This window comes from Manis pentadactyla, chromosome 2 (assembly GCF_030020395.1).
Source record: "Manis pentadactyla isolate mManPen7 chromosome 2, mManPen7.hap1, whole genome shotgun sequence".
In the NCBI taxonomy this organism is placed as follows: Eukaryota; Metazoa; Chordata; class Mammalia; order Pholidota; family Manidae; genus Manis; species Manis pentadactyla.
The window spans coordinates 187,315,351-187,341,139 of NC_080020.1; the positions used below are offsets into that span (position 1 = coordinate 187,315,351).

Sequence of the window (25,789 nt, forward strand, 5' to 3'; positions counted from 1 at the left end):
CCAGTGTGTTCTGGCTCCGAGGAGGCGTTCGGAGCAGCGAGAGACCAGCACAAGGGCAAGGCTGCCGCTGCCGGGTACGCGCCAGAGACGGCGCATCTTGGGGACGAGTGCCTGCACGCCTCTTCTCGGATGCTTGCTTTTTATTTGCTTACCCAATTCCTTAAATAGATTTTAGCAGAGTGTAAGAGCTTCTCATGATTTTTACCCTGTTTTACTTCCCAACATCACAAATGCCCAAAAATGTATCTTTAGCAATCTACTACCTTCTGGACTTCACGTACAGGTCATATATATTATGAATATTGTTGACTGATGAGACCATAGAATGTAAGATCTTAAGTGCACTCATACTAGTCAGTCTATAAAAAGCAAGCGTCATTTTCTCCAAATTGCTGACTGTCCCAAATTGAAATTGTAGTTATGACTGTGCCGTTAATTGCAGGCTTGGTGAAGTAACCTTGCCATGATGGTTGGAATGAACAGATTTGGTATGATACAGTAAGCAGTGGTCTCTATATTTTTTATCATGGAAATGTCATATTTTTGGAATAATGCCATGTATGCAAGAAGAGCAAAACTAATGATAAAGCCTCTGGCTGATAATCTGATGGTGAATGAAGAATTTGTAATTAAAGGAAACAGTCACTATTACATAGCAGGGAGCATGATCCATTAGTTAGAGCAGCAGATTAGCAGTTGGGTATCCTAGGTTCTGTTTACAGTTCAACCATTGACTTAATTGTGTAGTTTCAAACAAGTCACATGACTGTCCTCTGCCTTGGTTAACATGATTAAGGAAATACTGAACTTTTTCTCTTTCACAGAAATGTTAAGAAAAGTAAATTTGGTTTAAAACAAACAGAATATCAGGAGAAAAAGCCCTCAATATCCACTCTGAAGATCCTGTGAAAATTCTCTTTATTTGATCTACTTGACTGGATTATCTTCCTGAGTTTCCTCTTTGCTGTCTTTGTTGGAGAATTTATAATACTGGATTTTTGTTTTTAAATTGGTTAACTAAATATGCTTTTGCCTTCTTGGCAGTCTTATTGTTGCAACAATGCTGTGGATAAAAATACATCAAAGGGATTTTTAAAAAACTCAGTTGAAATTATGTGATGTGGTAGAAAAATAATCAACATGACCTATTGACTGCCCTTCTTTTTTCTTTTTTCTTTTTTCAATAATTGGTTTATTTTTTAAAGTACCCTGCATTCATTTTAGGGAAAGAAAGAGAGAGGGAAAATACAAATTAGCAAAATTGAGAAAATATAAAATCACATTTAATGCCTTTATTTTGAATTGGGATCTCACTAGATAATAGTTTTGAAACTATGCTTGTCACTTAACAAAATATTTCATTTCTGGAAACATCATTGATAATGCTGTGTGTGTATTATTACAAGTAATCTTTACAGTCATTTAGGTTTTAGGTAAATTTAGGTTTACATTTATCCATCTAATGAAGAACTGGTAAGCTCGCAGTCTACGAACTGCTTATCTCTGCACTTACTTAGGCTCCTATATTAAGTTTATTAGGTCCCTCAGTAGTTTCTTAATCCACATGATGCACATTTTTACTGAATTTATTCCAAAGTATTTGAAAGTTTTTGTTGCTACTGTGAATGCAATCTTTTCTACAATTTTTAATTTTTTATATTGAGGTAATACAATAAAATGCACAAATTTTGGTGTATGGCTCAATGAATTTTGACATATGTGTACACTCATGTAACTATCACCCAGAACAAGATATCAAAGATTCTCACTAATTTGTTTTCCCCTTCATTCATTTCACCTATCCTTCTCACCCTCTCGCCATGGCAACTACCAAACTGTTCTGTGTTTATGAGTCTGTTTCAATTTTGTTCTTTAGATTCTATTTGTAAGTGAAATTGTATGATATTTGTCTTTTTGTGACTTCTTTCACTTAGCATAATACCTACCCTTTAGGTCCATCCATGTTGTTACAAATGGCAAGATTTCCTTCTTCCTTGTGACTAATATTCCATTGTATATATGTCCCACATCTTTTTTATCCATTCATCTATTGATGGACATTTAGTTTGTTTCCATATTTTGTTTATTGTAAATAATGCTATGATAAACATAGTAGGGCATATATTATCTTCTAGATTAATGATTTTGTTTTCTTTGTATAAATTTCCAGAAGTGGAATTGGTGGTATTTCTGTTTTTACTTTTTTGAGAATCCTCCAACTGCTTTCATAGTGGTTGCAATCCCACCAGTGGTGTGCAAGAGTTCCCTTTTATTGACATTCTTGCCAACACTTATTCTTGCCTTGTTTATATTGCTTCACACTAAGAATGGTTAGCATCTCATTGTGGTTTTGATTTGAATTTCCCTAATGATGAGTGCCTTTTCTTGTGTCTGTTGGCTATCTACATGTTCTCTTTGGAAAAATGTCCATTGAGGTCTTCTGTCCATCTCTTTGGGCTTTTTTTTGTGTGTGTGTGTATGTGTGGAGGTTGAGTTTTTAAAATATATTTTCAATATTAGCCCTTATCAGATAACATTATTTGCAAATATGTTCTTCCATTCAGTAGGTTGTTTTTTCATTTGGTTGGTGGTTTCCTTTGCTGTGCAGAAACTTTTTTGGTGATATAGTCTCTACTTGTTTATTTTTGCTTTTGTTCCCTTGCCTGGGGAGACATATTCAGAAAAAAACTATAAATGCTGATGTTCAAGAGTTTGTAACCTATGTTTTCTTCCAGCAATTTTATAGTTTCAGGTCTTATGTTTAGGTTTTTAATCCATTTAGATTTTATTCTCTGTGTAGAAGATAGTGATCCAGTTTCATTCTTCTGAAGGTAGCTGTCCTTTTCTCCCAGCACCATTTATTGAAGAGATTGTCTTTTCTCCCTTGTATAATCTTGCCTCCTTTGTCATATATTAATAGACCATATAGGTGTAGGTTTATTTCTGGTCTCTATTCTGTTCTAGTGTTCTATGTACCTGTTTTTGTGCCAGTGTCATACCATTTTGATTACTGTAGCTTTGTAGTATAGTTTGATATCAGGGAACATGACACCCCCAGCTTTGTTCTTCTTCCACCAGATTTCTTGTATTTGGAACTTTTTGTAGTTTCATACAAATTTTAGGATTATTTGTTTTACTTCAGAAAAAAGTGCAGTTGGGAGTTTCCTTGGGATCACATTGAATCTGTAGATTGCTTTGGGAAGTATGGCCATTTTAACATTACTTTTTCCTGTCCATGAGCATGGACTATCTTTCCATTCATTTGTACCTTCTTCAGTTTCTTTCATCAGTGTCTTAATGTTTTCAGAGTACAGGTCTTTCATTTCCTTGGTTAAACTTATCCCTAGGTATTTTATTCTTTTTGATACAATTGCATATGGATTGATTTCTTAATTTCTTTCCTGCTAGTTCATTATTTGTATACAGAAATGCAACAGATTTCTATATATTAATTTTGTATTCTGTGACTTTACTGAATTTGTTCATTCCAATAGTTTTTTGGTAGAGTCTTAGGGTTTTCTCTGTTTAGTATCATGTCATCTGCAAATAGTGACAATTTTACTTCTTACCAATTTGGTTGTCTTTTGTTTCTTGTCTGATTGCTGTGGCTAGGAACTCTAGAACTATGTTGAATATAAACAGTGAGAGTGGATCCTTGCCTTGTTCTTATCTTAGAGGAAAAGCTTTCAGCTTTTCTCAGTTGAATATGATGTTAGCTGTAGGTTTGTCATGGCCTTTATTATGTTGAAATATTTTCCCTTTAGACCAGTTTGTTGGCAGCTGTTGCATGGATACTAAATTTTGTCAAATGCTTCTTCAGCATCTGTTCAGATGACCATATCTATCCTATGTTTTGTTAATGTGGTGTATCACATTGATTTGCGGATATTGAAACATTTGATATTGTTCATCAGGGATATTGTTCTCTAGTTCTCCTTTTCTGTAGTGTCTTTGATTTTGGTATCAAGATGATGCTGGCCTTGTAGAATGAATTTGGAAGATTTTCTTCTCAATTTTTTGGAATAGTTTGAGAGGGATAGGTATTAAACTCTACATGTTTGGTAGAATTTCCTGTGAAGCCATCTGGGCTTGGACTTTGGTTTGTTGGGAGGTCTTTGATTACTGCTTCAATTTTGCTACTACTAAATTGGTTTAGATTTTCTATTTTTTCCTGGTTCAGTCTTGGGAGATTGCATATTTCTAGAAATTTACCCATTTCTTCTAGGTTGTCCAATTTGTTAGCAGATAACTTTTCTTTTTTTTTTTAATCATACTTTCTAGCTTTTCAGAACATAGGCAGGCTATTTTTCTAAGTTTTTACTTTTTGTACATGAACATGTTAAAGATTTAGGTTTATAAGGGTTTTTTTGTTTTGTTTTGTTTTTGTTTTCTTTTGAGACAAAATGTTATTTCCTAGCCTCCTTCCCACTTTTTTCTCCTCTGTGGTCAACCACTTTTAATTGTTAGCTGATCCTTTGGTGTATTTATAATTTCATAATATTACATGGTCTTCAACAGAACAAAAAGGCATCCTATAGTATGGGAGAATATATTTGTAAATGACATATCCGACAAGGGGTTAAAATCCAAAATATGTAAAGAACTCACACACCTCAACACCCAAAAAGCAAATAACCCGATAAAAATTGGGCGGAGGATATGAAGAGACAATTCTCCAAGAAGAAATTCAGATGGCCAACAGACACATGAAAAGATGCTCCACATCACTAATCATCAGGGAAATGCAAATTAAAACCCCAATGAGATACCACCTCATACCAGTAAGGATGGCCAGCATCGAAAAGACTAAGAACAACAAATGCTGGTGAGGATGCAGAGAAAGGGGAATGCTCTTACACTGCTGGTGGGAATGTAAGCTAGTTCAACCATTGTGGAAAGCAATACAGGGTTCCTCAAAAACTAAAAATAGAAATACCATTTGACCTGGGAATCCCACTCCTTGGAATTTACCCAGAGAATACAACTTCTCAGACTCAAAAAGACATATGCACCCTTATGTTTATTGCAGCACTATTTACAATAGCCAAGATATGGAAGCAACCTAAGTGTCCAATAAACCAAGCGGAGCAAGACAAGTATCAAATGATTTCACTCATCTGTGGAGTATAACAATGAAGCAAAACTGAAGGAACAAAACAGCAGCAGACTCACAGACTCCAAGAAGGGACTAGTGGTTACGAAAGGGGAGGGGTGTGGGAGGACAGGTGGGGAGGGAGGGAGAAGGGGATTGACGGGTGTTACGTTTAGTGCGCATGGTTTGAGGGGTCATGGGGAAGACAGTGTAGCACAGAGAAGGCAAATAGTGACTCTGTGGCATCTTACTACACTGATGGACAGTGAGTGCAATGGGGTATGGGTGGGGACTTGATAATATGGGTAGATGTAGTAACCACATTGTTTTTTCATGTGAAACCTTCATAAGTGTATATCAATAATATCTTAATAAAAAATATTGCATAGCCTTGTAATTATACTATCTTTTGTTTGTTTTAGGCATCATCTGTTAACTTTCTACCATAGACATGAGTTTGCTGTTTCCTCTGCCTGCCCCTACTCCATACACTTGCATGCTTCCTATCTTCCTGTTCTCTCCAGATAATTTTGATTATATCAATATTCAGTGTTTACATTATTATGAACATATATGTATATTCTGCTGAGTCAAGCTGTGTAGTTAACTGCTGTTTTTCCTTTGTTGACCTGTACTTTTTGTTATCCCTAGAGTTAACAGTTTTCTTTTCATTTCCTTAGTTTTTTATGTACTTTAAAATCATTCAACCCCAATTTTCCATCAGTTCTCTAAATCTCATCTTCATTTTATATGTTGGTTCTGTGTAAGCTGTTCTTTCTGGGAAGTTTCATCAACCTTGCCCAATCACCTTCCTATTGAATTATTTTCACTTTTTTTATCATATTGATTATTGAGAGATTATTTCATAGATGTATCTTCTTTTGTCCCCAGAGATACTGATAATATATTTTTGTCTTTTTTTCCCCTCAGAGTTGTTTCTGTTTCTTTGAATTGCCTATTTTCTAGGCTTATTGTTGGGTTATCTGTTCGTGGTTAAAAGTCAGGTATAAAAAATTGTTTGAAAGCTTGGAGTGCGTGAATGAGGCTTGTCAAATGTGAACTTCATTGTCAAATGCGAACTCTATTACCTGAGTAAATCTCATCATGAGGAACCCCCAAATTTTAATATCATTTTGATACTTAGATCTTTTTGAGTTATTGATTGATTGGTCAGATTTCTTTTAAAAGGCTTATTTCAACCTTCTTCCTGGCATTCACTGAGCAGGCAGAAAACAGTCCTATCTGAGGTACAAATGGACCAAAGCTGGAGGGCAGGAAACTGCAGCCTGAATTAGTATGTAGTTAATGGCATCCAGTACTGATAGGGCTGAACATCAGGCACGTGTAAAAGAGAAATGCTTACAGGGTAAATCTGTATTATCACAGTGCAGGTAATAAGGATGGATTTGGAACTGAGAGGCAAAAGATAAAACCCTAGTATCACTGGGTACTTTTAGACTTTATTTTGGCCATTCTTAGTTGTATGTAGCTGGGTTTTTTAACTCCTAATTTTATTTTTTGTTGCTGGTATATACAGATAAATGTATTTTTTAAATGATTTTTGATTCAGTTTTCTTGTTAAACTCTTACCTAATAATTTATCAGTAGATTCATTTATTTTCTATGAACATAATCATATAATCTGTAAAAGACAGTTTTATTTCTTCCTTTCTGATCTTTACACCATTTTTTTTTTGGCCTACTGCTCTGGCTAATAGTCTCTAATACAATGTGAAATAGAAAGACTAAACACAAGGATTCTTGTCTTATTCCTGATCACAAAGGAAAACCTTTCAGTTTTCATGATGAGGTCAGTTTTGCTGTATATTTCTTGTTCTGAAATCTGCTATCAGTAATTAATGGGATTTATTCATATTTCTAGTTTCGTAAGAGTTTTGTTATGAATGAAGTTTCAGTTTTATCAAGTGTAGTCTCTTAAGATAGTCAAAAGGTTTTTCTTCTTTAATCTGTTAATGTGGTAATTTACATGGTTTGATTTCCTAATGTTAAACCAGTTTTGCATTCTTGAAATAAATCAGGTCACGGTATATTTTATATCTATCTATTAGTTGATCCAATTGCTCAATAAATAACACATACACACACACACAATCTCTTATGTATATTATATATTGCACGATTCCATTTCTTAATATTTTGGGGAGTTTTGCATGGAAGCTCAGAAGAGAAATCCCTTTGCTTTCTAGCTTCCAAACTTTTGTTTTTTCCAATTCTCCCTGTTTTTGTGAGGTTGTGTCTTAGTGAGTTTTTGGGGAGAGTGAAATTAGATGTGTGTATTTAGTCCACTTTTCTTACCTAGTAGCTTTAACCCTTGTTTTATATAATATTAAATATGTAGTTTGTACTTTGATTCTGATGTAGTTGTGAACTTTGAATATTAAAAATCTTTTCATTGTTTTCATCAATAGGCTGTTCATTAAAGAGAAGCATTGAAATTTCTAAATAAGTATGCTAAATATGAATGGGGTTCCACATTTCCAACTCGAAGCAAGTGGCAAAAGAAATACATCCTGTGACTTATTTTCATGCTCACTTGTATAATTTGTTAGGGGATTAGGTGAAAAGTTCATGGTTCTTTGGACATTCTTGAAGCATAGGTATGATAAGCAAGAGCAATTACAAAGGTCTAGGGAAGTTATTCCTGTTTTTAGTGCTTTATTAGATGAATTGTACAGCGGTCATGGTCAAGTCTATCTTAACATTTACCTTGAAAAAGTACGTGAACAGAAAAGCAAGGAGGAACATTTTTTTCAGAAGGAAACAATTATTTATTATCCACTATATGTGGAATATTGAGCTGGATCCTGAGAATGTTAAGATGAATCACACAGGTTCTACTACCACAGGATAACCTTTCAGGAGTAACTTTCAGCCTGATGAGGAGAGAGAGATTTAAAAACATAATTTCAGTAAAATGTCTTGAATGATATGCCATTTTTTTATTGAAGTACCATTGATATATAATCTTATATTGGTTTTAAATACACAACACAGTGGTTCAACAGTTACTCATATTACTAAATCCTCACCACTGCTAGTGCAGTTACTATATGTCAACATAGGAAGATTTTACAGAATCATTGGCTATATTCTCCATGCTGTACTACCATCCCTGTGACCAACTAATTGAGAATTTTTGTGCTCCTTTTTCTCCTTTACTCCCAGTCACCCATCCCAGTCCCTCCTCCATGGTAACCACTGGTCAATTCTCAGTGTATATGAGTCTACTGCTATTTTGTTCATTCTATTTTGTTTTGTTTTTATAGTCCACAAATAAGTGAAATGATACAGCATTTGTCTTTCTCTGCCTGGCTTATTTCACTTAGCATAATATCCTCTGGATCCATCCATGTTGTTGCAAATAGCAGGATTTCTTTCTTTTTTATCGCTGAGTAATATCCCATTGTGTATATATGTACCACATCTTCTTTATCCTCATTCTATTGATGGACACTTAGTTGCTTCCAGATTTTGGCTTTTATAAATAATGTTTCAATAAACATAGTGGTGCTGTCTTTCTGAATCAGGTATTTTGTTTTCTTCAGGCAAATTCCTTTAAGTGGAATTACTGGGTCAAATGGTATTTTTATTTTTTAGTTTTTTTGAGGAATCTCTCTACTGCTTTCCACAGCAGTGGCACCAATTTACATTCCCACCAACAGTGTAGAAGGGTTCCCCTTTCTTCACATCTTTGCCAACACTTGTTATTTCTTGTCTTTTGGATAGTGCCCATTCTAACTGGTGTGAGGTGATATCTCACTGTGATCTTAATCTGCATTTCCCTGATGATTAGCAATGTGGAGCATCTTTTCATGTGCCTGTTGGTCATCTGTATTTCTTCTTTGGAGAAATGTCTGTTCAGGTCCTCTGTCCATTTTTTAATCTGGTTATTTGTTTTTTTGGTGTTGAGGTATGTGAGTTCTTTATATATTTTGGGTATTAACCCCTTATCAGATAAATTGTTTATGAATATATTCTTCCATACTGTAGTTTGCCTTTTATATTCTGCTGATGGTGTCCTTTGCTGTACAGAAGCCTTTTAGTTTGATAAGCCATTTTTATAAGGTGGAGAAGAGGCACATAATCTAACCTGATGTGGTCAAGCAAGTTTTCTGGATAAGATGTTACTTGATCTCAGTGAATCTTAAGAAATATTAGGCTTGGGAGGAGAACTAAAATACTAGGCTTTAGAAGAGAATGGCAATAGCCAAAAAACAAACGCATGAAATTATAGGAAATAATGCAGGAATTACATACCATTTAGTATTCTGTGGTCAGCGTTAGAGATAAGACTGGAGCCTTTGTTAAAGTAAGGCAGGGTTTATTGTGTAGGAATAACTTGTTATTTTTGTGCTTCACAGATACTGAGTTTTTTACAAATTGGTTTGCGGAAACCCTACTTCAAGCAAATCTGTCAACACCATTGTTTTTTCATTGTTTTTTGCTCACTTTGTGTTTCTGTGTCAAATTTTGATGCTTCTTGAAATATTTTAAATGTCTTCATTATGTTTTTTATGGTGATCTGTGGTCAGTGATCTTTGTTAATCATTGTAATTGTTTTGAGGAACCACAAACCATGCCCATACTTCCTACTCAGCCATCTGCCCAGAGTCCTCTCTTAAATTGGTTTGAATTATTTATTTATTTATTTATTTTTATGGTCTTCAACACAGGATAGCCAAGGACCAGACTGGAAGTGCCTGCTTAAAGATGCCCTGACAGCTGTTTCTTTCTTTCTTTTTAAACCTCCTTTTTTGTTTAAACAGAGTTGCTACAGTCATTCCATGAAGGCTACCCATGCAGTGACTGTTTCATGTGACTGTGGCCAGATACCCTTTTACATGACTTAAAAATAGTAGCAAATCTTTTAAATTATCAGTCATTTACAGTCAAAATAAGTATAGGAAGCGGTGATACATTTGCTATGGCGTGATTGACACAGAGTAGCATTTGATTAAATATATTTAGTTATAGAGGTACCTATAAAGAGTTGAGAATATCAATGAAGCTTGCAAATAAGATCAAATGAACTGAATAGTTAAGAGATTTATCATCTCTTTAAAGATATCTGATTGGAAATGTTGTAATTAATATTAAAATTGAATTTCTTAAAAAGCTTAATCTCTTGCTATTTCCTTCTATTGAAGCCTTTTGAATCCCTCAGAGATAAAGACAAAAATGATTGAGGATTTATCTTCACATATTATAGCAAAGTATAAAAAAATCAGAATGGAAAGCAACTGTTGCAAGTACCAGAAAATTATGCTATTAATTTAAGTGTCATCAGAGCACAAAAGATCACATTCCGGGACTATGAGAAAATTATTAAAATACTGGAAATAATAGTACTTAAGATGAAGATATTATACTCCAAGATCTGGTTAAGTGACTGACATTATTATATCACTTCAGGTATTATAAAAGTAACAAAATGCTTTTAAAGATAATAAGCGTTACATTTTGAGATCGGCAGTGTTCACACTTTTCTGCTTAAGTGCTTTTCTATTTTAACATAATTTAATAACAGTTATGAAGGAATAGCTAACATCTGAGTTCCCTTATATATCTTTTCTCCTTCCTCCTTCAATATACATATTTCATATAGCTCTATATATGTGTAAAACTGATAAAATTTCATTCTTTAAGTGGTGGGTTTATGAGCAGTGGCTCTCCTGCCTTTAACCTGGCTGTTAGAAACATTGCTCTTTTGTAATTTTGTTAGCTCATAATTGTTGAGAAATCCAATGCAAAGAAAGTACTACTGTGTATATCCATTGCTATCCAGAAGTTAGAATGCGTGTTTAACAACTTTCTTGGAGCATAATTGATATACAATAAGCTGAACATATTTAAGGTGTCCAAATGTGTATACCCATGAAATCAACCCCACAGTCAAGGTAGTAAACGTTCCTGTTACATTGAGGTTTACCCCTTCCCCTTGGTAATCCTTCCCTTTTGTCCCTCTTCCTGGTCTCTAGGAAAGTACTGATTTACTTTCTAGAATTTTATGTAATTCTATATATGTACTTTTCTTTGTCTGGTTTCTTCCCTCAGCTAAAGCTTCATCCATGCTATAGCATGTAATAATAATAGTCCATTCTTTTTATGCTGAGTAGTACTCCCATTGTGCAGATACACCACATATTGCCCATTTATTTGTTGATGGACATATGGGTTGTTTTTTTTCAAGATTTGGCTACTATAAATATGCTGTGAAGATTATGTGGATGTCATTATATAAAGATGTGTTTTCACTTCTCCAGCAAATACCTAGGAGTGGAATGGCTGGATCATACAGGAAGTGTATATTTATCATTTTAGGAAAGCTCTAAACAGTTGTCTGAAGTGATTGTACCATTTTACAATCCCAACAATAGTATTTGAGAGTTCCCGTTTCTCTGCCTCCTTGTTGACATTTGGTATGGCCATTCATTTTAGCCATTCTAATAGGTGTGTAGTGGTAGCTTATTGTGAATTTAATTTGCATTTCTTTAATGACCAATAATGTTGATCATATTTTTGTATACTTACTTGCCATTCATATATCTTCTTTGGTGAAGTAGCTACAAGTTTTTCACCTACAGACTTAAATAAATGGAGAGATCCACTGTATTCATGTGTTAGAAGACTCAAATATTGTTAAGATGTCAGTTCTCTCCAAATTGATTGATAGATTCAGTGTAATCTCAGTCAAAATCCCAACAGATTTTCTTTTATGAAATTGCCAAAATGATTCCAAGTAATTCCTATGGAAATGCAAAGGACCGAGATGGGCCCAAAAAAGAATCTGGAAAAAGAAAAGCAAAGTAGGAGGACAAATACCATCTGATTTCAAGACAAATTTGCCTTTATCAAAACATGTGATGTTATCATAAAGTTAGACAAGTAAGTAGATCACTGGAAAAGAGAATTTAGAAATACCCATCACCTGAAGACAGGGTTATATCATGATAAACCCATTATATATTGAAAATACTGTAAGTTAAACTTAATATACCTAACCTAATTTAATATACCTAACCTACTGAGTATCATAGCTTAGCCTAGCCTACCTTAAACATACTACGAACACTTACATTAGCTTAGAGTTGGGTAAAATCATCTAATACCAAGACTGTAGTAAAGTGTTAAAAGTCTCATGCAATTTATTGAATACTGTACAAAAAGTGAAAATCAGATTGGCTGTATGGCTTCAGAACAGCTTTAAGTGTATTGGTGTTTGCCCTTGTGATCATGTGGCTGACTGAGTGGCAGCTCACTGCTGTTGGCCAGCATCATAAGAGTATTATATAACATTGCTATCCCTGGAGAAATCAAAATTCAAAATACAAACTAAGTTTCTACTGAATGAATATTACTTTAACACTATCGTAAAGTTGAAAAATCTTAAGTCAAACCATCGTTAAGTCAGGGACCATCTGTGTACCCATTCGAGTGTTGGTATACACATAAGACTTTTCAGCAAAGGTGCAAAGACAATTCATCGGAGGAAAGACAGTCTTTAAAATACATGGGACTGAAATAATTTTCTGTGTGCTGAAGAGTTGAACTTCAATCTGTATACAAAAATTAACTCAAAATGGATCGTAAACTTAATGTAAAACCTAAAACAAACTTCTGGAGAAAGCACAAGAAACTTTGCAACTTTGAGATAGACAAAGATTTTGTAATATATCAAAAACAAGATCAACAAAACAAACTGATAAATTGTACTTAACAGTATTTTTCAAGAACAGAAACTTTTTTTTTTTTTGAGAGGGCATCTCTCATATTTATTGATCAGATGGTTGTTAACAACAATAAAATTCTGTATAGGGGACTCAATGCACAATCATTAATCAACCCCAGGCCTAATTTTCAACAGTCTCCAATCTTCTAAAGCATAACAAGTTCTTACATGGTGAACAAGTTCTTACATGGTGAACAGTGCAAGGGCAGTCGTATCACAGAAACTTTCGGTTTTGATCACGCATCATGAACTATAAACAATCAGGTCAAATATGATTATTCGTTTGATTTTTATACTTGATTTATATGTGAATCCTACACATTTCTCCCTTATTATTATTATTATTATTATTATTATTATTATTATTATTATTATTATTTTTAATAAAATGCTTAAGTGGTAGGTAGATGCAAGATAAAGGTAGAAAACATAGTTTAGTGCTGTAAGAGGGCAAGTGTAGATGATCTGGTGTGTGCCTATAGACTAAGTATTAATCCAAGCTAGACAAGGGCAACAAAACATCCACAGATGCAGATTTCTCTCAAAACGGGGGGGTGAGGTTCTAAGCCTCACCTCAAGAACAGAAACTTTTAAGACAATGAAAAGACAAACCACAGACTAGGAGAAAATATTTTCAAATTATTAACCTGCAAATGAACTTGTGTTTAGGATATATAAAGAGCTCTCAGAGCTCAGTAATAAGACAGTGCAAAATGAGCAGACTGTTTTATATAGACATATATTTTTGGATACTTTAAAGACGTCCCTTTTATTACCATTAAAGCTTTATATTAATGATTCCATGAAGAAAATTTTTTCAAAGCATATTTAACTCTTAGAGAATTGACCATATGTCACTTCCTTTTTTAGCAAATGACTAGGAATCCGATAATTCTTGATCCCCAGTTCACTTTCTTTGTGTCCACCTTTTACTCAGCTATATTGCTTCAGTCAGCTTATGGTGGTGTGTCAGTCTTTTTTTTCATAGAAGTAGAGGTGCTATACAATATTCGTTTCAGGTATGCAACAAAGTTATTCAGTGATTTCGTATTTATAAACAAAAGCTCAGCATGATAAATGTAGTTACCATCTATCACCATACAAAGTTATTACAGTATTATTACTTATATTCCCTATGCTGTACATTTCATCCCTGTGACATATTTTATGATTGGATGTTTGTACTGTTTTATTCTCTTCACCTGCTTTGCCCATCTTATGGCAAACTACCAGTTTTTTTGTCTGTATTTGAGTCTATTAATTTTTTTAGATTCTACATATAAGTGTTATATGGTATTTGTCTTTCTCTGACTCATTTCATTTAGCATAATATTGTCTAGGTCCACCCCTCTTTTTGCAAATGGCAAGGTTTTATTCTTCTTAATTTTGCTCAGTACATATATACTGAGTAATATTCCACTGTGTATATGTACACATCTTCCTTGTCCATTTATGAATGGACAGACACTTAGGTTGTTACTTACGTGTCTTAGCTATTGTGAATAGTGCTGCAGTGAACATGAGGCTGCGTATTTCTTTTTGAATTAGTGATTTTGTCTTCTTTGGATAATACCCAGAAGTGGAATTACCAGGTCGTATGGTACTTCTATTTTTAATTTTTTGAGGTATCGCCATACGGTTCTCCATAATGGCAGTAAAATTTTACATTGCCACCAACAGTGCACGAGGGTCCCCTTTTCTTTGCATCCTTGCAAACACTTGTTTTTTGTTGTTGTTTTGATACTAGCTCTTCTGACAGGTGTGAGGTAATACCTGGTTACAGTTTTGATTTGCATTCCTTGAATGATCAGTGATGATGAACATTTCGTGTGTTGGTTGGCTATCTGTATATCTTGGAGAAATGTCTGTTCTGGTCCTCTGTCCATTTTTTAACTGGATTTTTTTCTTTTGGTACTGAGTTATATTTTTTACATATTTTAGATGTTAACCCCTTGTTGGATATATCATTTGCAAATATGTTCTCCCATTCAGCAGGCTGCCTTCTCATTTTCTTAATGCTTTCCTTTGCTGAATACAGAAGCTTTTTAGTTTGATACAGTCCCACTAGTTTATTTTTGCTTTTGTTTTCCCTTGCCTGAGGAGACATATCCAGAAAAAAATTGCTAGTGCCAGTGTTGAGGAATTTACTGCCTATGTTTTCTTTTAGAAATTTTTATGGTTTCAGGTCTTACATGTAGGTAATTCATTTCAAGTATATTTTTGTGTATGGGTAAGAGAGTGGTCCAGTTACCTTTGCATATAGCCAGCCTGTTTTCCCAGCACAAGGTGGTGTATCTTAACAAAATATCTCACTTCACTTCTACAACTGCTTTTTTCTTTCTTTGCTCCAGAGCTTTTCTAATGCTGGGGCTAAAGATGCCTGTGGGAGCCATCAGGCATACACATGTATGCAAATCTGGAAATGTAAGAGAATGAATAATCCCCCTTAGAGCAACTTGACCAATGGGGAATGGAAGCCAGTGAATAAATGCTCCTGGCCTCTGTTTCTTGGGCAGCAGTTCTGAGGAAGCTTTATAATTTTTTACAGAACCACCATTGGCCATGGTGACCAGCTTGAAAGCACACCCTTACTTTGATTCTCTCTCTTCTGTTTCATTCTTTCCAGCCCCCACTCACTCCCAGTCCCTAAGATTACTTCCAGTAACCTTTTTTCAACAAGCCCTTGTCTCAGGCTAGGTTTTCTGGGGGAGATCCCAAGCTCAAATTATCATTGCATGTGTCAGTTATTGTTATAGATGCAGATAAAGAAAAGGCAAGAGTCAGTATGTATCAATCAATACTTGTGGCCCAGAAATTTAATCCTTAAAAAAAAAGAAACCAGACATTTGCTTTTGGCTTATTTGATTTGGTTTTCAAGATTGTACAAAACCCATGCAACTTTATGTGACGTTCTAAACAATATAACTTGACAGGACTTCTTCAAAAATAAATTTTAAGTCAAAAGACTGTACTGGTCTTCTCATATGGTTTACTTGCCCATAAAAAATTTGTAATTTTAATAGTTGTGATTAACTTCCTTTGACTTGTCATCACCACACAAAAAATTTTGTGCACCTTCTATATAATAGGCCTTAGGCATTAAAGTTTTTAGTTCGTGTCTAGTTTCTTCATAGAATGTAATAAAAAAAAGTTTCTAATTTCAGTAACTGGTACTAGCATGTTATGGAAAGAGTTTAGACTTAAGCATGTAAACAGTTTATCAGTGGATAATGACACTGGAAACCAGATCACTGATCTCTTTCACTGAAGGTACAGCCTCTATCCATGGAGCCAACAAGAACATCTTCATTTACTTCCTTTTTGGCTATGCTTCATAAGAAAATGTGATACTTTCTTATGGTTTTTGGAATAATGATATTACCTAGTTTTCTAATGGTTTCTTTATTCAGCGTGAATGAGAATAACCACCCTAACCTTCTCTACTTAGGTATCGTGGTGCTTGATTTATGTACACCTACCAGAAATAAAAGTTGGCAAGCATTGCCAAAATAAAGTGATTATGCTTTAGCATTATAGAACTAGTCAGGGAATAGAATAAGCCTCTTAGTATTTTTGTAAGGTCATGATTTAGTGACCTTTGATCGGATGAACTTTCTATTGGTTCATGATCTGAAGGTTTAAGTGTCAAATCTATCATACTGAATGGACTCTTCAGAGATCTTCTCAGTTGTGTTTGTTCAGAAGCTTTTGTTGCATCAATGCAGGGATCCCACATGCAGGTCTTTCACTGAGAAGCCTATACACAGAACAGTCTGGGTATTCTAATTTCAGTGCAGAGAATTTCATTTAAGGGCATTAGGTGAACCTCTTATTAGACTGATCTCTTAATAACTTCATGCCTGCTCTTTTCAAATCATGTTATCTATTTTTTCCCTTGAGATTAATACATGCTTTTTATTCTTTGACCTTTGCTTTTCACAGGGAAGATTGGACTCCGTATCAGGGAATCTCTCCCGTTAAGCTTAGCTCTTGTGCTCCCTGTGCATATAATGTTAAAGAGGTCATTTTCCAATTTATGGTGTTTAGTCTGTCCCTTTTTTTCCTGTTACAGCTCTACCCCACATAATAATACATATAGATGGAAACATACAGAGGCAAAATAACTTGTGGTCAGTATGCCTTCAACAGAGGCCCTTGCTGCATATCTTTAGGTAGAATGTATACCTTGTTTAGTATTTTTTAACTTTCTCAGGTTATCTTTCTTTTCGTCTTTTTTTTATATGTCTTAAAAACAAAAGATTGTTTAGCATCCCATCCCTTCTCTCTCCTAACTCTGCAAGGCTTAGGTGAGAGACTTCTGCATCGTTGTCTTGGTTACTAGGACAATTTATCACTCTTGGAACACTAAGTCTTCTGTGTGTGTGTTTATGGGGTTTTATTGTTTTGTTTTGGTTACTGTTGTTGTTTTTTTTTTTTTGCTGCTAATTTATATTGTCTTTTTCAGTTTTTTCTGTCTTATATCTTTGTTCATCTATATCATTTCCTTTAGTCATGGTATTATGTGTACATGCCAGAAAGGATGGCATTTTTCCCTTGACTTGTAAATGAACCACTTGTAATATTCTGGGTACAATTTTTGGACCTTCACCATATTACAGCTATATAATTGCTTTGCTATTCCTGGTAGGAATTTGTGGTTCCAAATCTATTCCAAAAACTCAAAAGTTTTGGAAGATTTAAATTTTTCCCTATATTTTAGAAAATAATGGCAGTTGTATAATGTATTTTTGACTTCTCTTAAATGGGGATACAATATGTAATCTAAATATTTTGATTCTGGTATGAAAGTTCTCAATTAGAGGAAATGATTAGTGTACACTGAATCATCATATAAATTATTTATATTTAATGGATATATATTTATATATATAATTTTGATGAGAAAATAAATATGTTTTTAACCTCAAATTGGGACCAAATGGGAGTACAATATAGTAATTGGCATCTTAAAAGGAACTACAGGTACTTTTAGTATATAGAAGTACCTACTTTATGGATTTTCAAACAGTTATATCTAAAATTCTTGACTATTAGAGCTGGAAGTCACCTTAAAAGTTATCTACCCCACACCCACATGTATACATGCAATGTTAAGGCTTTGAGAAGCTGAATAAGTCTTGATCGAATACCTCATTACCATCAAGATTAGAGTTGTGACTTCCGTGTGAACTAGGTGCTGTTATTTTCATGTCAGAGATCTCAACATAGTCCTGACACATTTAAAATACTAGTTTCATTGAATTAAGTTTAGTATATTTTTCAAAGTACTGGGCATATCATGAAATGAAAGAATGGCTAACCATTTATTTCCCTTACATGTTTATGATTATACATATAATACATGATATTGTAGGAAATACAGAACAATACAAAGAATAAAATAGAAATGGTTGTAAAAAGGTTGTTTTTTAAAACTACACTAGCTTAGGGACCAGTGAAGCATTGGAACAAAGTCACTGGAGCTGAGGCAGAGCAAAACCACTCTGGATGATTTTGGAATGGATTTAGGGATCCGCAGCATGGCCCCTCAGGGCTCACCTCTTCAGTGAGGCTCTGTCATAAGGCAGTGACAGCGGGAGTGCTGTAAGAGAGAAGCCGAACCCTGGAACTGAACCACCTCAGTTACTGAAGGAAAAGCTACCTTGGTGCAAGCAGATCCCCATCCAGTACACCTCATTTTTCTCACCATCCTGTGACTCTGAGGCTTTGCTTATCTCTTTTTTCTCTCACCTGAAGTTTTGCAGTTAGAGAAATGATGTTTAAATTTATGAGGCTGACTTTTTTGATCATGTGTTATTTTTCTTTGGAGTATTACCTCTTTAGCCCCCATTTTAAAACTAATGTATTTTTTTATTGATTTTTTTAGTAGTAACCCTTTTAAGAGTATCAGTCCTTTGTCTAAGATGATACAGATATATATATTTTATTTGTTATTTCCTTTAACAAGCTGTGAACTTCTCTAGGTCAAGGACTATATATGTCTTATAATAATTTCAATTAATTTTTAACATATATGCTAAGACTTAGCATTCTATATATCTCACTTGAAGCCTTTTAAGAGCTAATACTATTTCCATATTACAGAGGCAAATGAGATTAAGTAATTTGGGAGAAAGGTGCAGCTAGCTTTGAGAGGTGGAGCTACGAATGAGATCCAAAATTTGACCACAAAGTCTGTGAACCTAACTAATGGATTGCATCTTACATTTTCTTAGATCAACCAGTATCTACTGTGGAGCCTAACACTTAGTAGACATACACATTTTCTAGATTAAATTGTTAAGACATGACTCATTTATGTAGTGTTTGCTTATTTAATTTTGTATAACTTGTTATGTTGTAAATGAGGATGTGTAACTTTGATGACGGATGATAACTAGACTATGGGACTGATCACTTTGCAGTGTATAGAAATAATGAATTGTTGTGTTATACACCTGAAATTAATATGATGTTACATGGCAATTTTACCTCAGTAAAAAAAAAAAAAGATGCTCATAGATGTCTACAGATACCTTCCAAGTGATGAACAGTCTTGATTAAATCCTGTGCTCATGGATTTATATTAGTATTTGGCACTACTTCGCAGTTATTTCACACAGTACCTAAGTGCATGAAAAGACATCTTCAAAGATGATACATGTAAAATTTCATTGTAGATAAGCATTAACAGATAAACATTTGCAATTGATTTTGTTAGGGAACACTACCTTTCAGCCCCAGTAAAACATTCCTCTTCTACCGAAAAAGATGCATTAATCTCATTAGATCCATATTACAAACATGTACTCAATTATTATATTTTGAATATAATCAGTAAATACTTTGTGGGAAAACTATGTAAAGCCTTTTGCCTTCTTCAGTTGTCTGCAAGTTACTAATGTTTAAAACTAATCTGATTACAAACAGCACTGTATTTAACTTGATAACTATAGCAAAAATGAAAATTTTCATAAAATTTTATAGAAACTATACCCAATATATTTACATATACATTAAGTCAGTCATGCACATCATCTTGATTAAAAATTAGTACTCCATATGTATGAAATGCATGACAAAAATATGGTACGTAAAAAGCAATTCTTCATAAGATACGTAGTCCAGTGACTAAAAAAGAATTGTTACTGCTACTGGAGGTGAAGAGATGTGAAGCAGGGAGAGTTGACCCTTGTTTGCTTAAGTCTAATTTTAACTTAAACACAGCTTAAAATTTCTAAATTGAATTGTATTATAAGTGAAAGCTTCTCTGCTATTGATGGTGTCATACATCTTAACTCAGCTTTTCTTTGCTTTTCACAGAGCTCCCTAACAGGCATTTATAGCCAGTTCTTGGCAGCATTAGAATCACTGAAGGTGTTCTGGGATGTAATGGATGAAATCGATGAAAAGACCTGGGTACTCGAGCCGGAAAAACCTACACGGAGTGCGACAGCACGCAGAATTGCATTAGGTAATGAAAAGGGGTTAAGGAGTATTTTTGGGGTTTTTTTTAGGTGTTTCATTGTATTTTGTATTACTTAGGAAAATGACTAAAGGTGACTTTGGACTCTTAGGTGAGACTTTTTTGTATGAAGTCAACTATTATAACTTTCTGGAATGAACTCTGATTTATTACCATGTATTTAAATATAAATATTTCAGGTGAAAAGGGCAAGTATTGAGGTGTTCCATTATAAAAGGTGATCTGATGGAAATTGCAACAAAGATAGTGTTTAATTTGCTTTTAATTAGCACAGAAATGGTGGAATAGGTTTTTCAAAACTTATATTGCTTAGGAAAAAAAACAGCAATAATGACGACATCATTCATCTGTGACAGTAGACAAGATTAGTATGCACAAATCTGGAAATATTGTACGACAAAATAGAGAGGAGAATAAAAGAACCTGAAGTGGGCTGTATGTGTGCCTTTCAAAAGAGTAAACAGAAAGCGCAAAATAATAATGGAATGTATTTTAAGTATTTACTATAAACATGAAATTAATGAATAAGATGTGATTATTTTTATGACCATAAATATCAGCCTTGCAGTATTCATATATTCTTTTTACTATAAAATGATTGTTTTGTGTATTTTCATTATGAGTAAACAATACATAAAATCAGTTTTAGAGTTCAACCTCCCTTGAGTTCTCAGTATTTCTGTAGTTAGACAGTTATAAGAAGCCCTGTGTATATCTTCTCCGCCCTTATTCTTAGTCCATATAGATGTGTTTCACCTTTTAGCATATATTCTGAAGGGTGTTTTAAAATTCTGATGTGAATCATATTAGTGAGGAATTTTTATAGTTTCTACCCAAACATAATAGATCATCTGGGGAAAAAGTGACATGTTATAAGAAGAGGAAAGTGTAATTGTGCAGCAATTCTATAAGTAGTATTGTTATTTAACCAGTTTGAAAAAGTCTAACAGTGTTTAATTTGGAGTAATTAACCAAATTATGGTATATCTGTGAACAAGTAGATATTAAGAATGAAAGTATTTTCTTCAAAGAATTGTAGTAGTTTATTATTTTCATGGCCCCATTAATTATTTTTATCAGGTTGTGATTAAATACACCTTTTATCATTTTTCAGCATAAACAACCTGGTTTTTATTTACAATACATTTATTTTTTAGCTCCATTTTTTTCTTTTCATTTTTTTGCCTTTGTAGGACCAAGTGTTTAGCAAATTAACTGAAAGTTAATTGTAGCCACTGTTGTTAAGTCGAAATACTTTCTGGAGCCATTAGGAGATGACACTGCTAAAGACTAATAGGGAATTTGTGTTCATTGTAAAAAATACATAGAAAATGAGATTATAAGTTAACTTTTTGTGTTTTTGTTTTTCTCATTTCATGATGTTGTCATTTTTTATTTCATTATAACTTTTTGCCAGATCTGTAATATTATATATTGTTGCTAACCCTAGCTGGAGGCTTATTCTGTGGTATATACAATGTATCAAGAAATTTTTGCCATAAAAATGAAACCCAAGTTGACCTTAAACAATTACACTATGTAGTTTCAAAAAATAGTAATTTTACTATCTCAAGTACAGTTAAATTTATGGAAGAATCTAGAGCTAAGTAGAAATAGCTTTTTCTTAGATTCTACAAACTACGTTAGGTGTGTTTATTATTAAATGAACAGTTTCCAATTTAATATGAATTGAGCCCTCTGTTAACGTATAGGGAAAAGCTTCACATGGAGCAAAAGAATTCAGAAAATGTTTTTATAAAAGTTCAGAAAACTCAAATCTTAAACATGTTTACCATGTTTTCTTTCCAGCCTTTTTATATTTGACCATAGTTATATTACTTTTCAATGAAGTCATTTAGATTTGTTTCTTAAACTTGTATTTTTCTTTTTTTATTAAAGAACTTTATCACTCTATAGGAAATATTTATTTAAACTAGAATTCTGACCAAAATTCCAGTCTAAACTTATTATATTCCTATAGATTGGTCTTTTTTGGAACTTCGGGTTCCCCAAATCTTTAGTCATAATCATAATTTCAAAGTTTCTTTCTTTTAAACTATATGATGATATCTTTAACTTTATAAAAAACTATTTATAAAACATTTGGCTAATCCTTCCTTGGATGTACAATGAAATAAGTACCCAGACAGATACTCCTTTATTTTTTGTTTGATGAACTGTTGTTCTTCTAAAGTTTTTATATTATTTTACGCTAGGAACTAATGCTTCAATAAACATAGAGGTAGACCCCCGGCATCCTACTCTGCTTCCTGAGTGCTGCTTTCTTGGAGCTGACCATGGTATGAGATGTGATTTAAATGTTTTTAACAGAATCATAAAATTGTCTACTACTGTCAAAATACTATTCTAAAACATTAAGATATTAATGATAATTATTTTAAATGAAAATGTCTCATTCTGAACTGTGTACCTTTTTTGATACACATGACTTAGATTTTCTTATCAAGTAGTTAGGAAACAATTCCGTAGCTAAATTGTATATTTCAGAAGTGCTAAGAAAGTAGATCTTAAAAGTATTTATCACAGGAAAAAATTTTTTGTAACTGTGTGTGGTAGTGGATGTTAATTCAATTTGGATTAATCATTTTGCAATATATACATATACCAATCATTATGTTGTACACCTAAAATTAATACAGTGTTATAAGTCAGTTATATCTCGGTAAAAAAAGAAATTCTGTTCTAAATGTGGCTTTTACAAAATGTGGGCAGCAAATACTAAATTATTAAACTTTTTTTTTTTTTTTAAATATCTGAAGTGGTAAAACCTCTGGGAATTAAGCTGAGCAGAAATATACATTTGTGGTAGGTATCACTGCAGTATAATTGTTACTTTTCTATGATTTTATTAATTTCGTAACAGAATTTTTTTTTCATGCTTTCAGGGATCCAGAAAATAGTCTGTTACAAAATTTGAAAGATGTTTTAGAAATTGATTTTCCAGCTCGTGCTATCCTGGAAAAATCTGTAAGTTTTATCAGTGCTTTGATAATCCATACCATACCAATGTGCATAATGAAAGTGAAATGTTCTTCTAAGCACCAGAGAAAGTATAAGGCTGAAATGGAGGGAACTGGAAGAATATTGTAACAGACTTCTGGACTGCCAGCAACAGTACCAACCATCAAAGACCTTGTTAACCTTTGGTGCTTTTAAGTGTACTTTTTCTGTGGTCTTCACACCAGGACAGTGGTTACTGACAGAGGAAGAAAATAGGAAGAAGGGCCAGAGCTGATCAGATGTTTGGGTTTTTATATGTGTGCTTATGGGTGACTGAAATAAAGTTCTAAGTAGCTTGATAGAAGTGTCTGTGAAGGATGGCAGTACAATTTTTCAAAATTTAATAGACACCACTGCATTAGAAAAATAAATTTAGAACTGGTTTTATACAAAGCTGCTAGGGTTGTAAACTACTAAAGTGATGGGATGTCTTTGTCTTTTTCCTTTAGTTATATAATTTTGAAGATTAGTAATACCTAGCTAATGTCAATTCCTAACTTTACATATTGTGTTTTTATTGATACACAATAGGGGAAATTTACTTAAGTTTAAACATCTTCTGAGCCAATAAGAATCTGCATTTTAGTATATGTATTTTGGATGAAAAAGGAAACACTCCCACAAACAGTTTTTCTAAGGTGTTAAATAGTTATGTGACTATTTTCTAAAATACAGCAAGTTACTTTTATAAACATTTTAATATTGTCTATGTCAGGTTCATATCTCACTTTATATGTTTTAAGCCCATATGCTTATATTTTTCTTTTGAAGGATTTTTCAATGGATTGTGGAATTTGTTATGCCTATCAACTTGATGGTGCCATTCCTGATCAAGTGTGTGATAATGCTCAGTGTGGACAGCCTTTCCATCAAATATGCTTATATGAGGTAAAAATAACATCAGCAAGACTTTTTTCAGCTAACAACATAGAAAATAAGCTATTGAAATAATACAGAATCTAGACTCTGTTTCATCGATAGTGATCTGATCTTTTGCCGTTGGCATCTGTGCCAGTTCATTCCAGACACCCATGTGCTTCATTTCTTCCTTATGGTTACTAATGAGTGAAGAAATGTCATGGTGACTAATGAGTGAAGAAATGTCCTGATGTATCCAAGAAGGTGGAAATGTATCCAGAATATGGTGTCAACTGGTTATTGACATACACAAAAATAGTGCATTGGAATCTTTTCAGTAACCATCTCATGTAACCATAGAACAAACTGTAGAGTATCCAAGTGGGAGCAGTGGTGGCAGTAAGGTGAATAGGAGCTAGTGCTATGGAGTAACTGTTATGTTTCAGACTAAAGTATAGAATAAATGTAATAATTCTTTCGATATTGAGAAGAATGCATTTTGTGATCCGAATATCTCACAGCACTCTAAGCCCATGACATCACTATTTACTATATGTGAAGTCTGTTTAATTCCTATCTGTAGTTGTTTGCTCCCTAGAGCACTTATCTTAGGGCACAGTTGACATATGATAACTCCATGTATATCTACATACAAAACACCTTGCAATTGTATAGGGTTTTAGTCTTCCTTAATACCACTTTCCTGATTTTTGTGATGAGAGAGCAGTAGGTGCTATCTGCACTTAACAGTGCAGAACTTAGGTACTGAGATGTCAGTTTACTTACATAAAATCATAAAATACCAGGTGTAATTATAGAGATACTCTTTAGGGGATGTGCTTTCTTTGTAATAATGAATATTTAATTTTTAAAAATGGACTTCCTCAATCTTGTAATTAATGGGTTGAAAATTAACCTACTATTGGTGCTTAAGACCAGAATAAACACCTAAATTCTCAAGAGCCTATGGTATCTTTTACAACAGGAGTTCTTAATTTGAGATTAATAGATTTAGCTGGGGTCAGTGCACCCCATGAACTTGGATGCATTTCGTCTGTTTTTGGAGGGAGAAAAGCTGCATCATTTTTTTATCAGCTTCTTAAAGGGGCCCATAATTTGGCTATAAACCAGTAGTATAGACCTTGAAGTCCATGTTGGGTTCCTCTTGTTATTCAGCATATTCGTAGTCTGATATGGAAATGTTCCCCTTACTCTTGAAAAAGAAAATTAAAGAAGTAAATCTTGGAATAAAAATACAATGTACTCAAAAAAGTAAGGACATGATATTTGGAGTATCTGTTTATCATGCTGACACTGTTCCCTTTATCTTCTCTTTAAAATCTTCAGTGGTTGAGAGGACTACTGACTAGTAGACAGAGTTTTAACATCATATTTGGTGACTGTCCCTACTGTAGTAAGGTAAGCAAATTATTAATTACATTTCATAAAATGTGCCCAGCTTTTAGTGATATTATGGAAGATCAGCTTATCTAAAACTTTTTGAGATATCTGTTATTTCTATTTAAAAAGAAACAGAAGGAAAGTTTCTGTAAGATAAATTATCCTTATCAATAACATTTAA

General features: G+C 33.6%; 1 protein-coding gene across 4 annotated transcripts in view; it reads left to right on the plus strand.

Annotated features, from left to right (window-relative positions):
- The window catches only part of FANCL (FA complementation group L), a 124,874-nt gene that overhangs the window by 59,052 nt on the left and 40,033 nt on the right, over positions 1 to 25,789 (plus strand). For all 4 annotated transcript variants that reach the window (XM_057497185.1, XM_036926005.2, XM_057497186.1 and 1 more), the window contains 6 exons: positions 20,166 to 20,316; positions 22,545 to 22,628; positions 23,109 to 23,154; positions 23,235 to 23,316; positions 24,121 to 24,237; positions 25,555 to 25,626. In XM_057497185.1, coding sequence (XP_057353168.1) covers positions 20,166 to 20,316; positions 22,545 to 22,628; positions 23,109 to 23,154; positions 23,235 to 23,316; positions 24,121 to 24,237; positions 25,555 to 25,626 — 552 coding nt within the window. The remainder of the gene's footprint in view (positions 1 to 20,165; positions 20,317 to 22,544; positions 22,629 to 23,108; positions 23,155 to 23,234; positions 23,317 to 24,120; positions 24,238 to 25,554; positions 25,627 to 25,789) is intronic.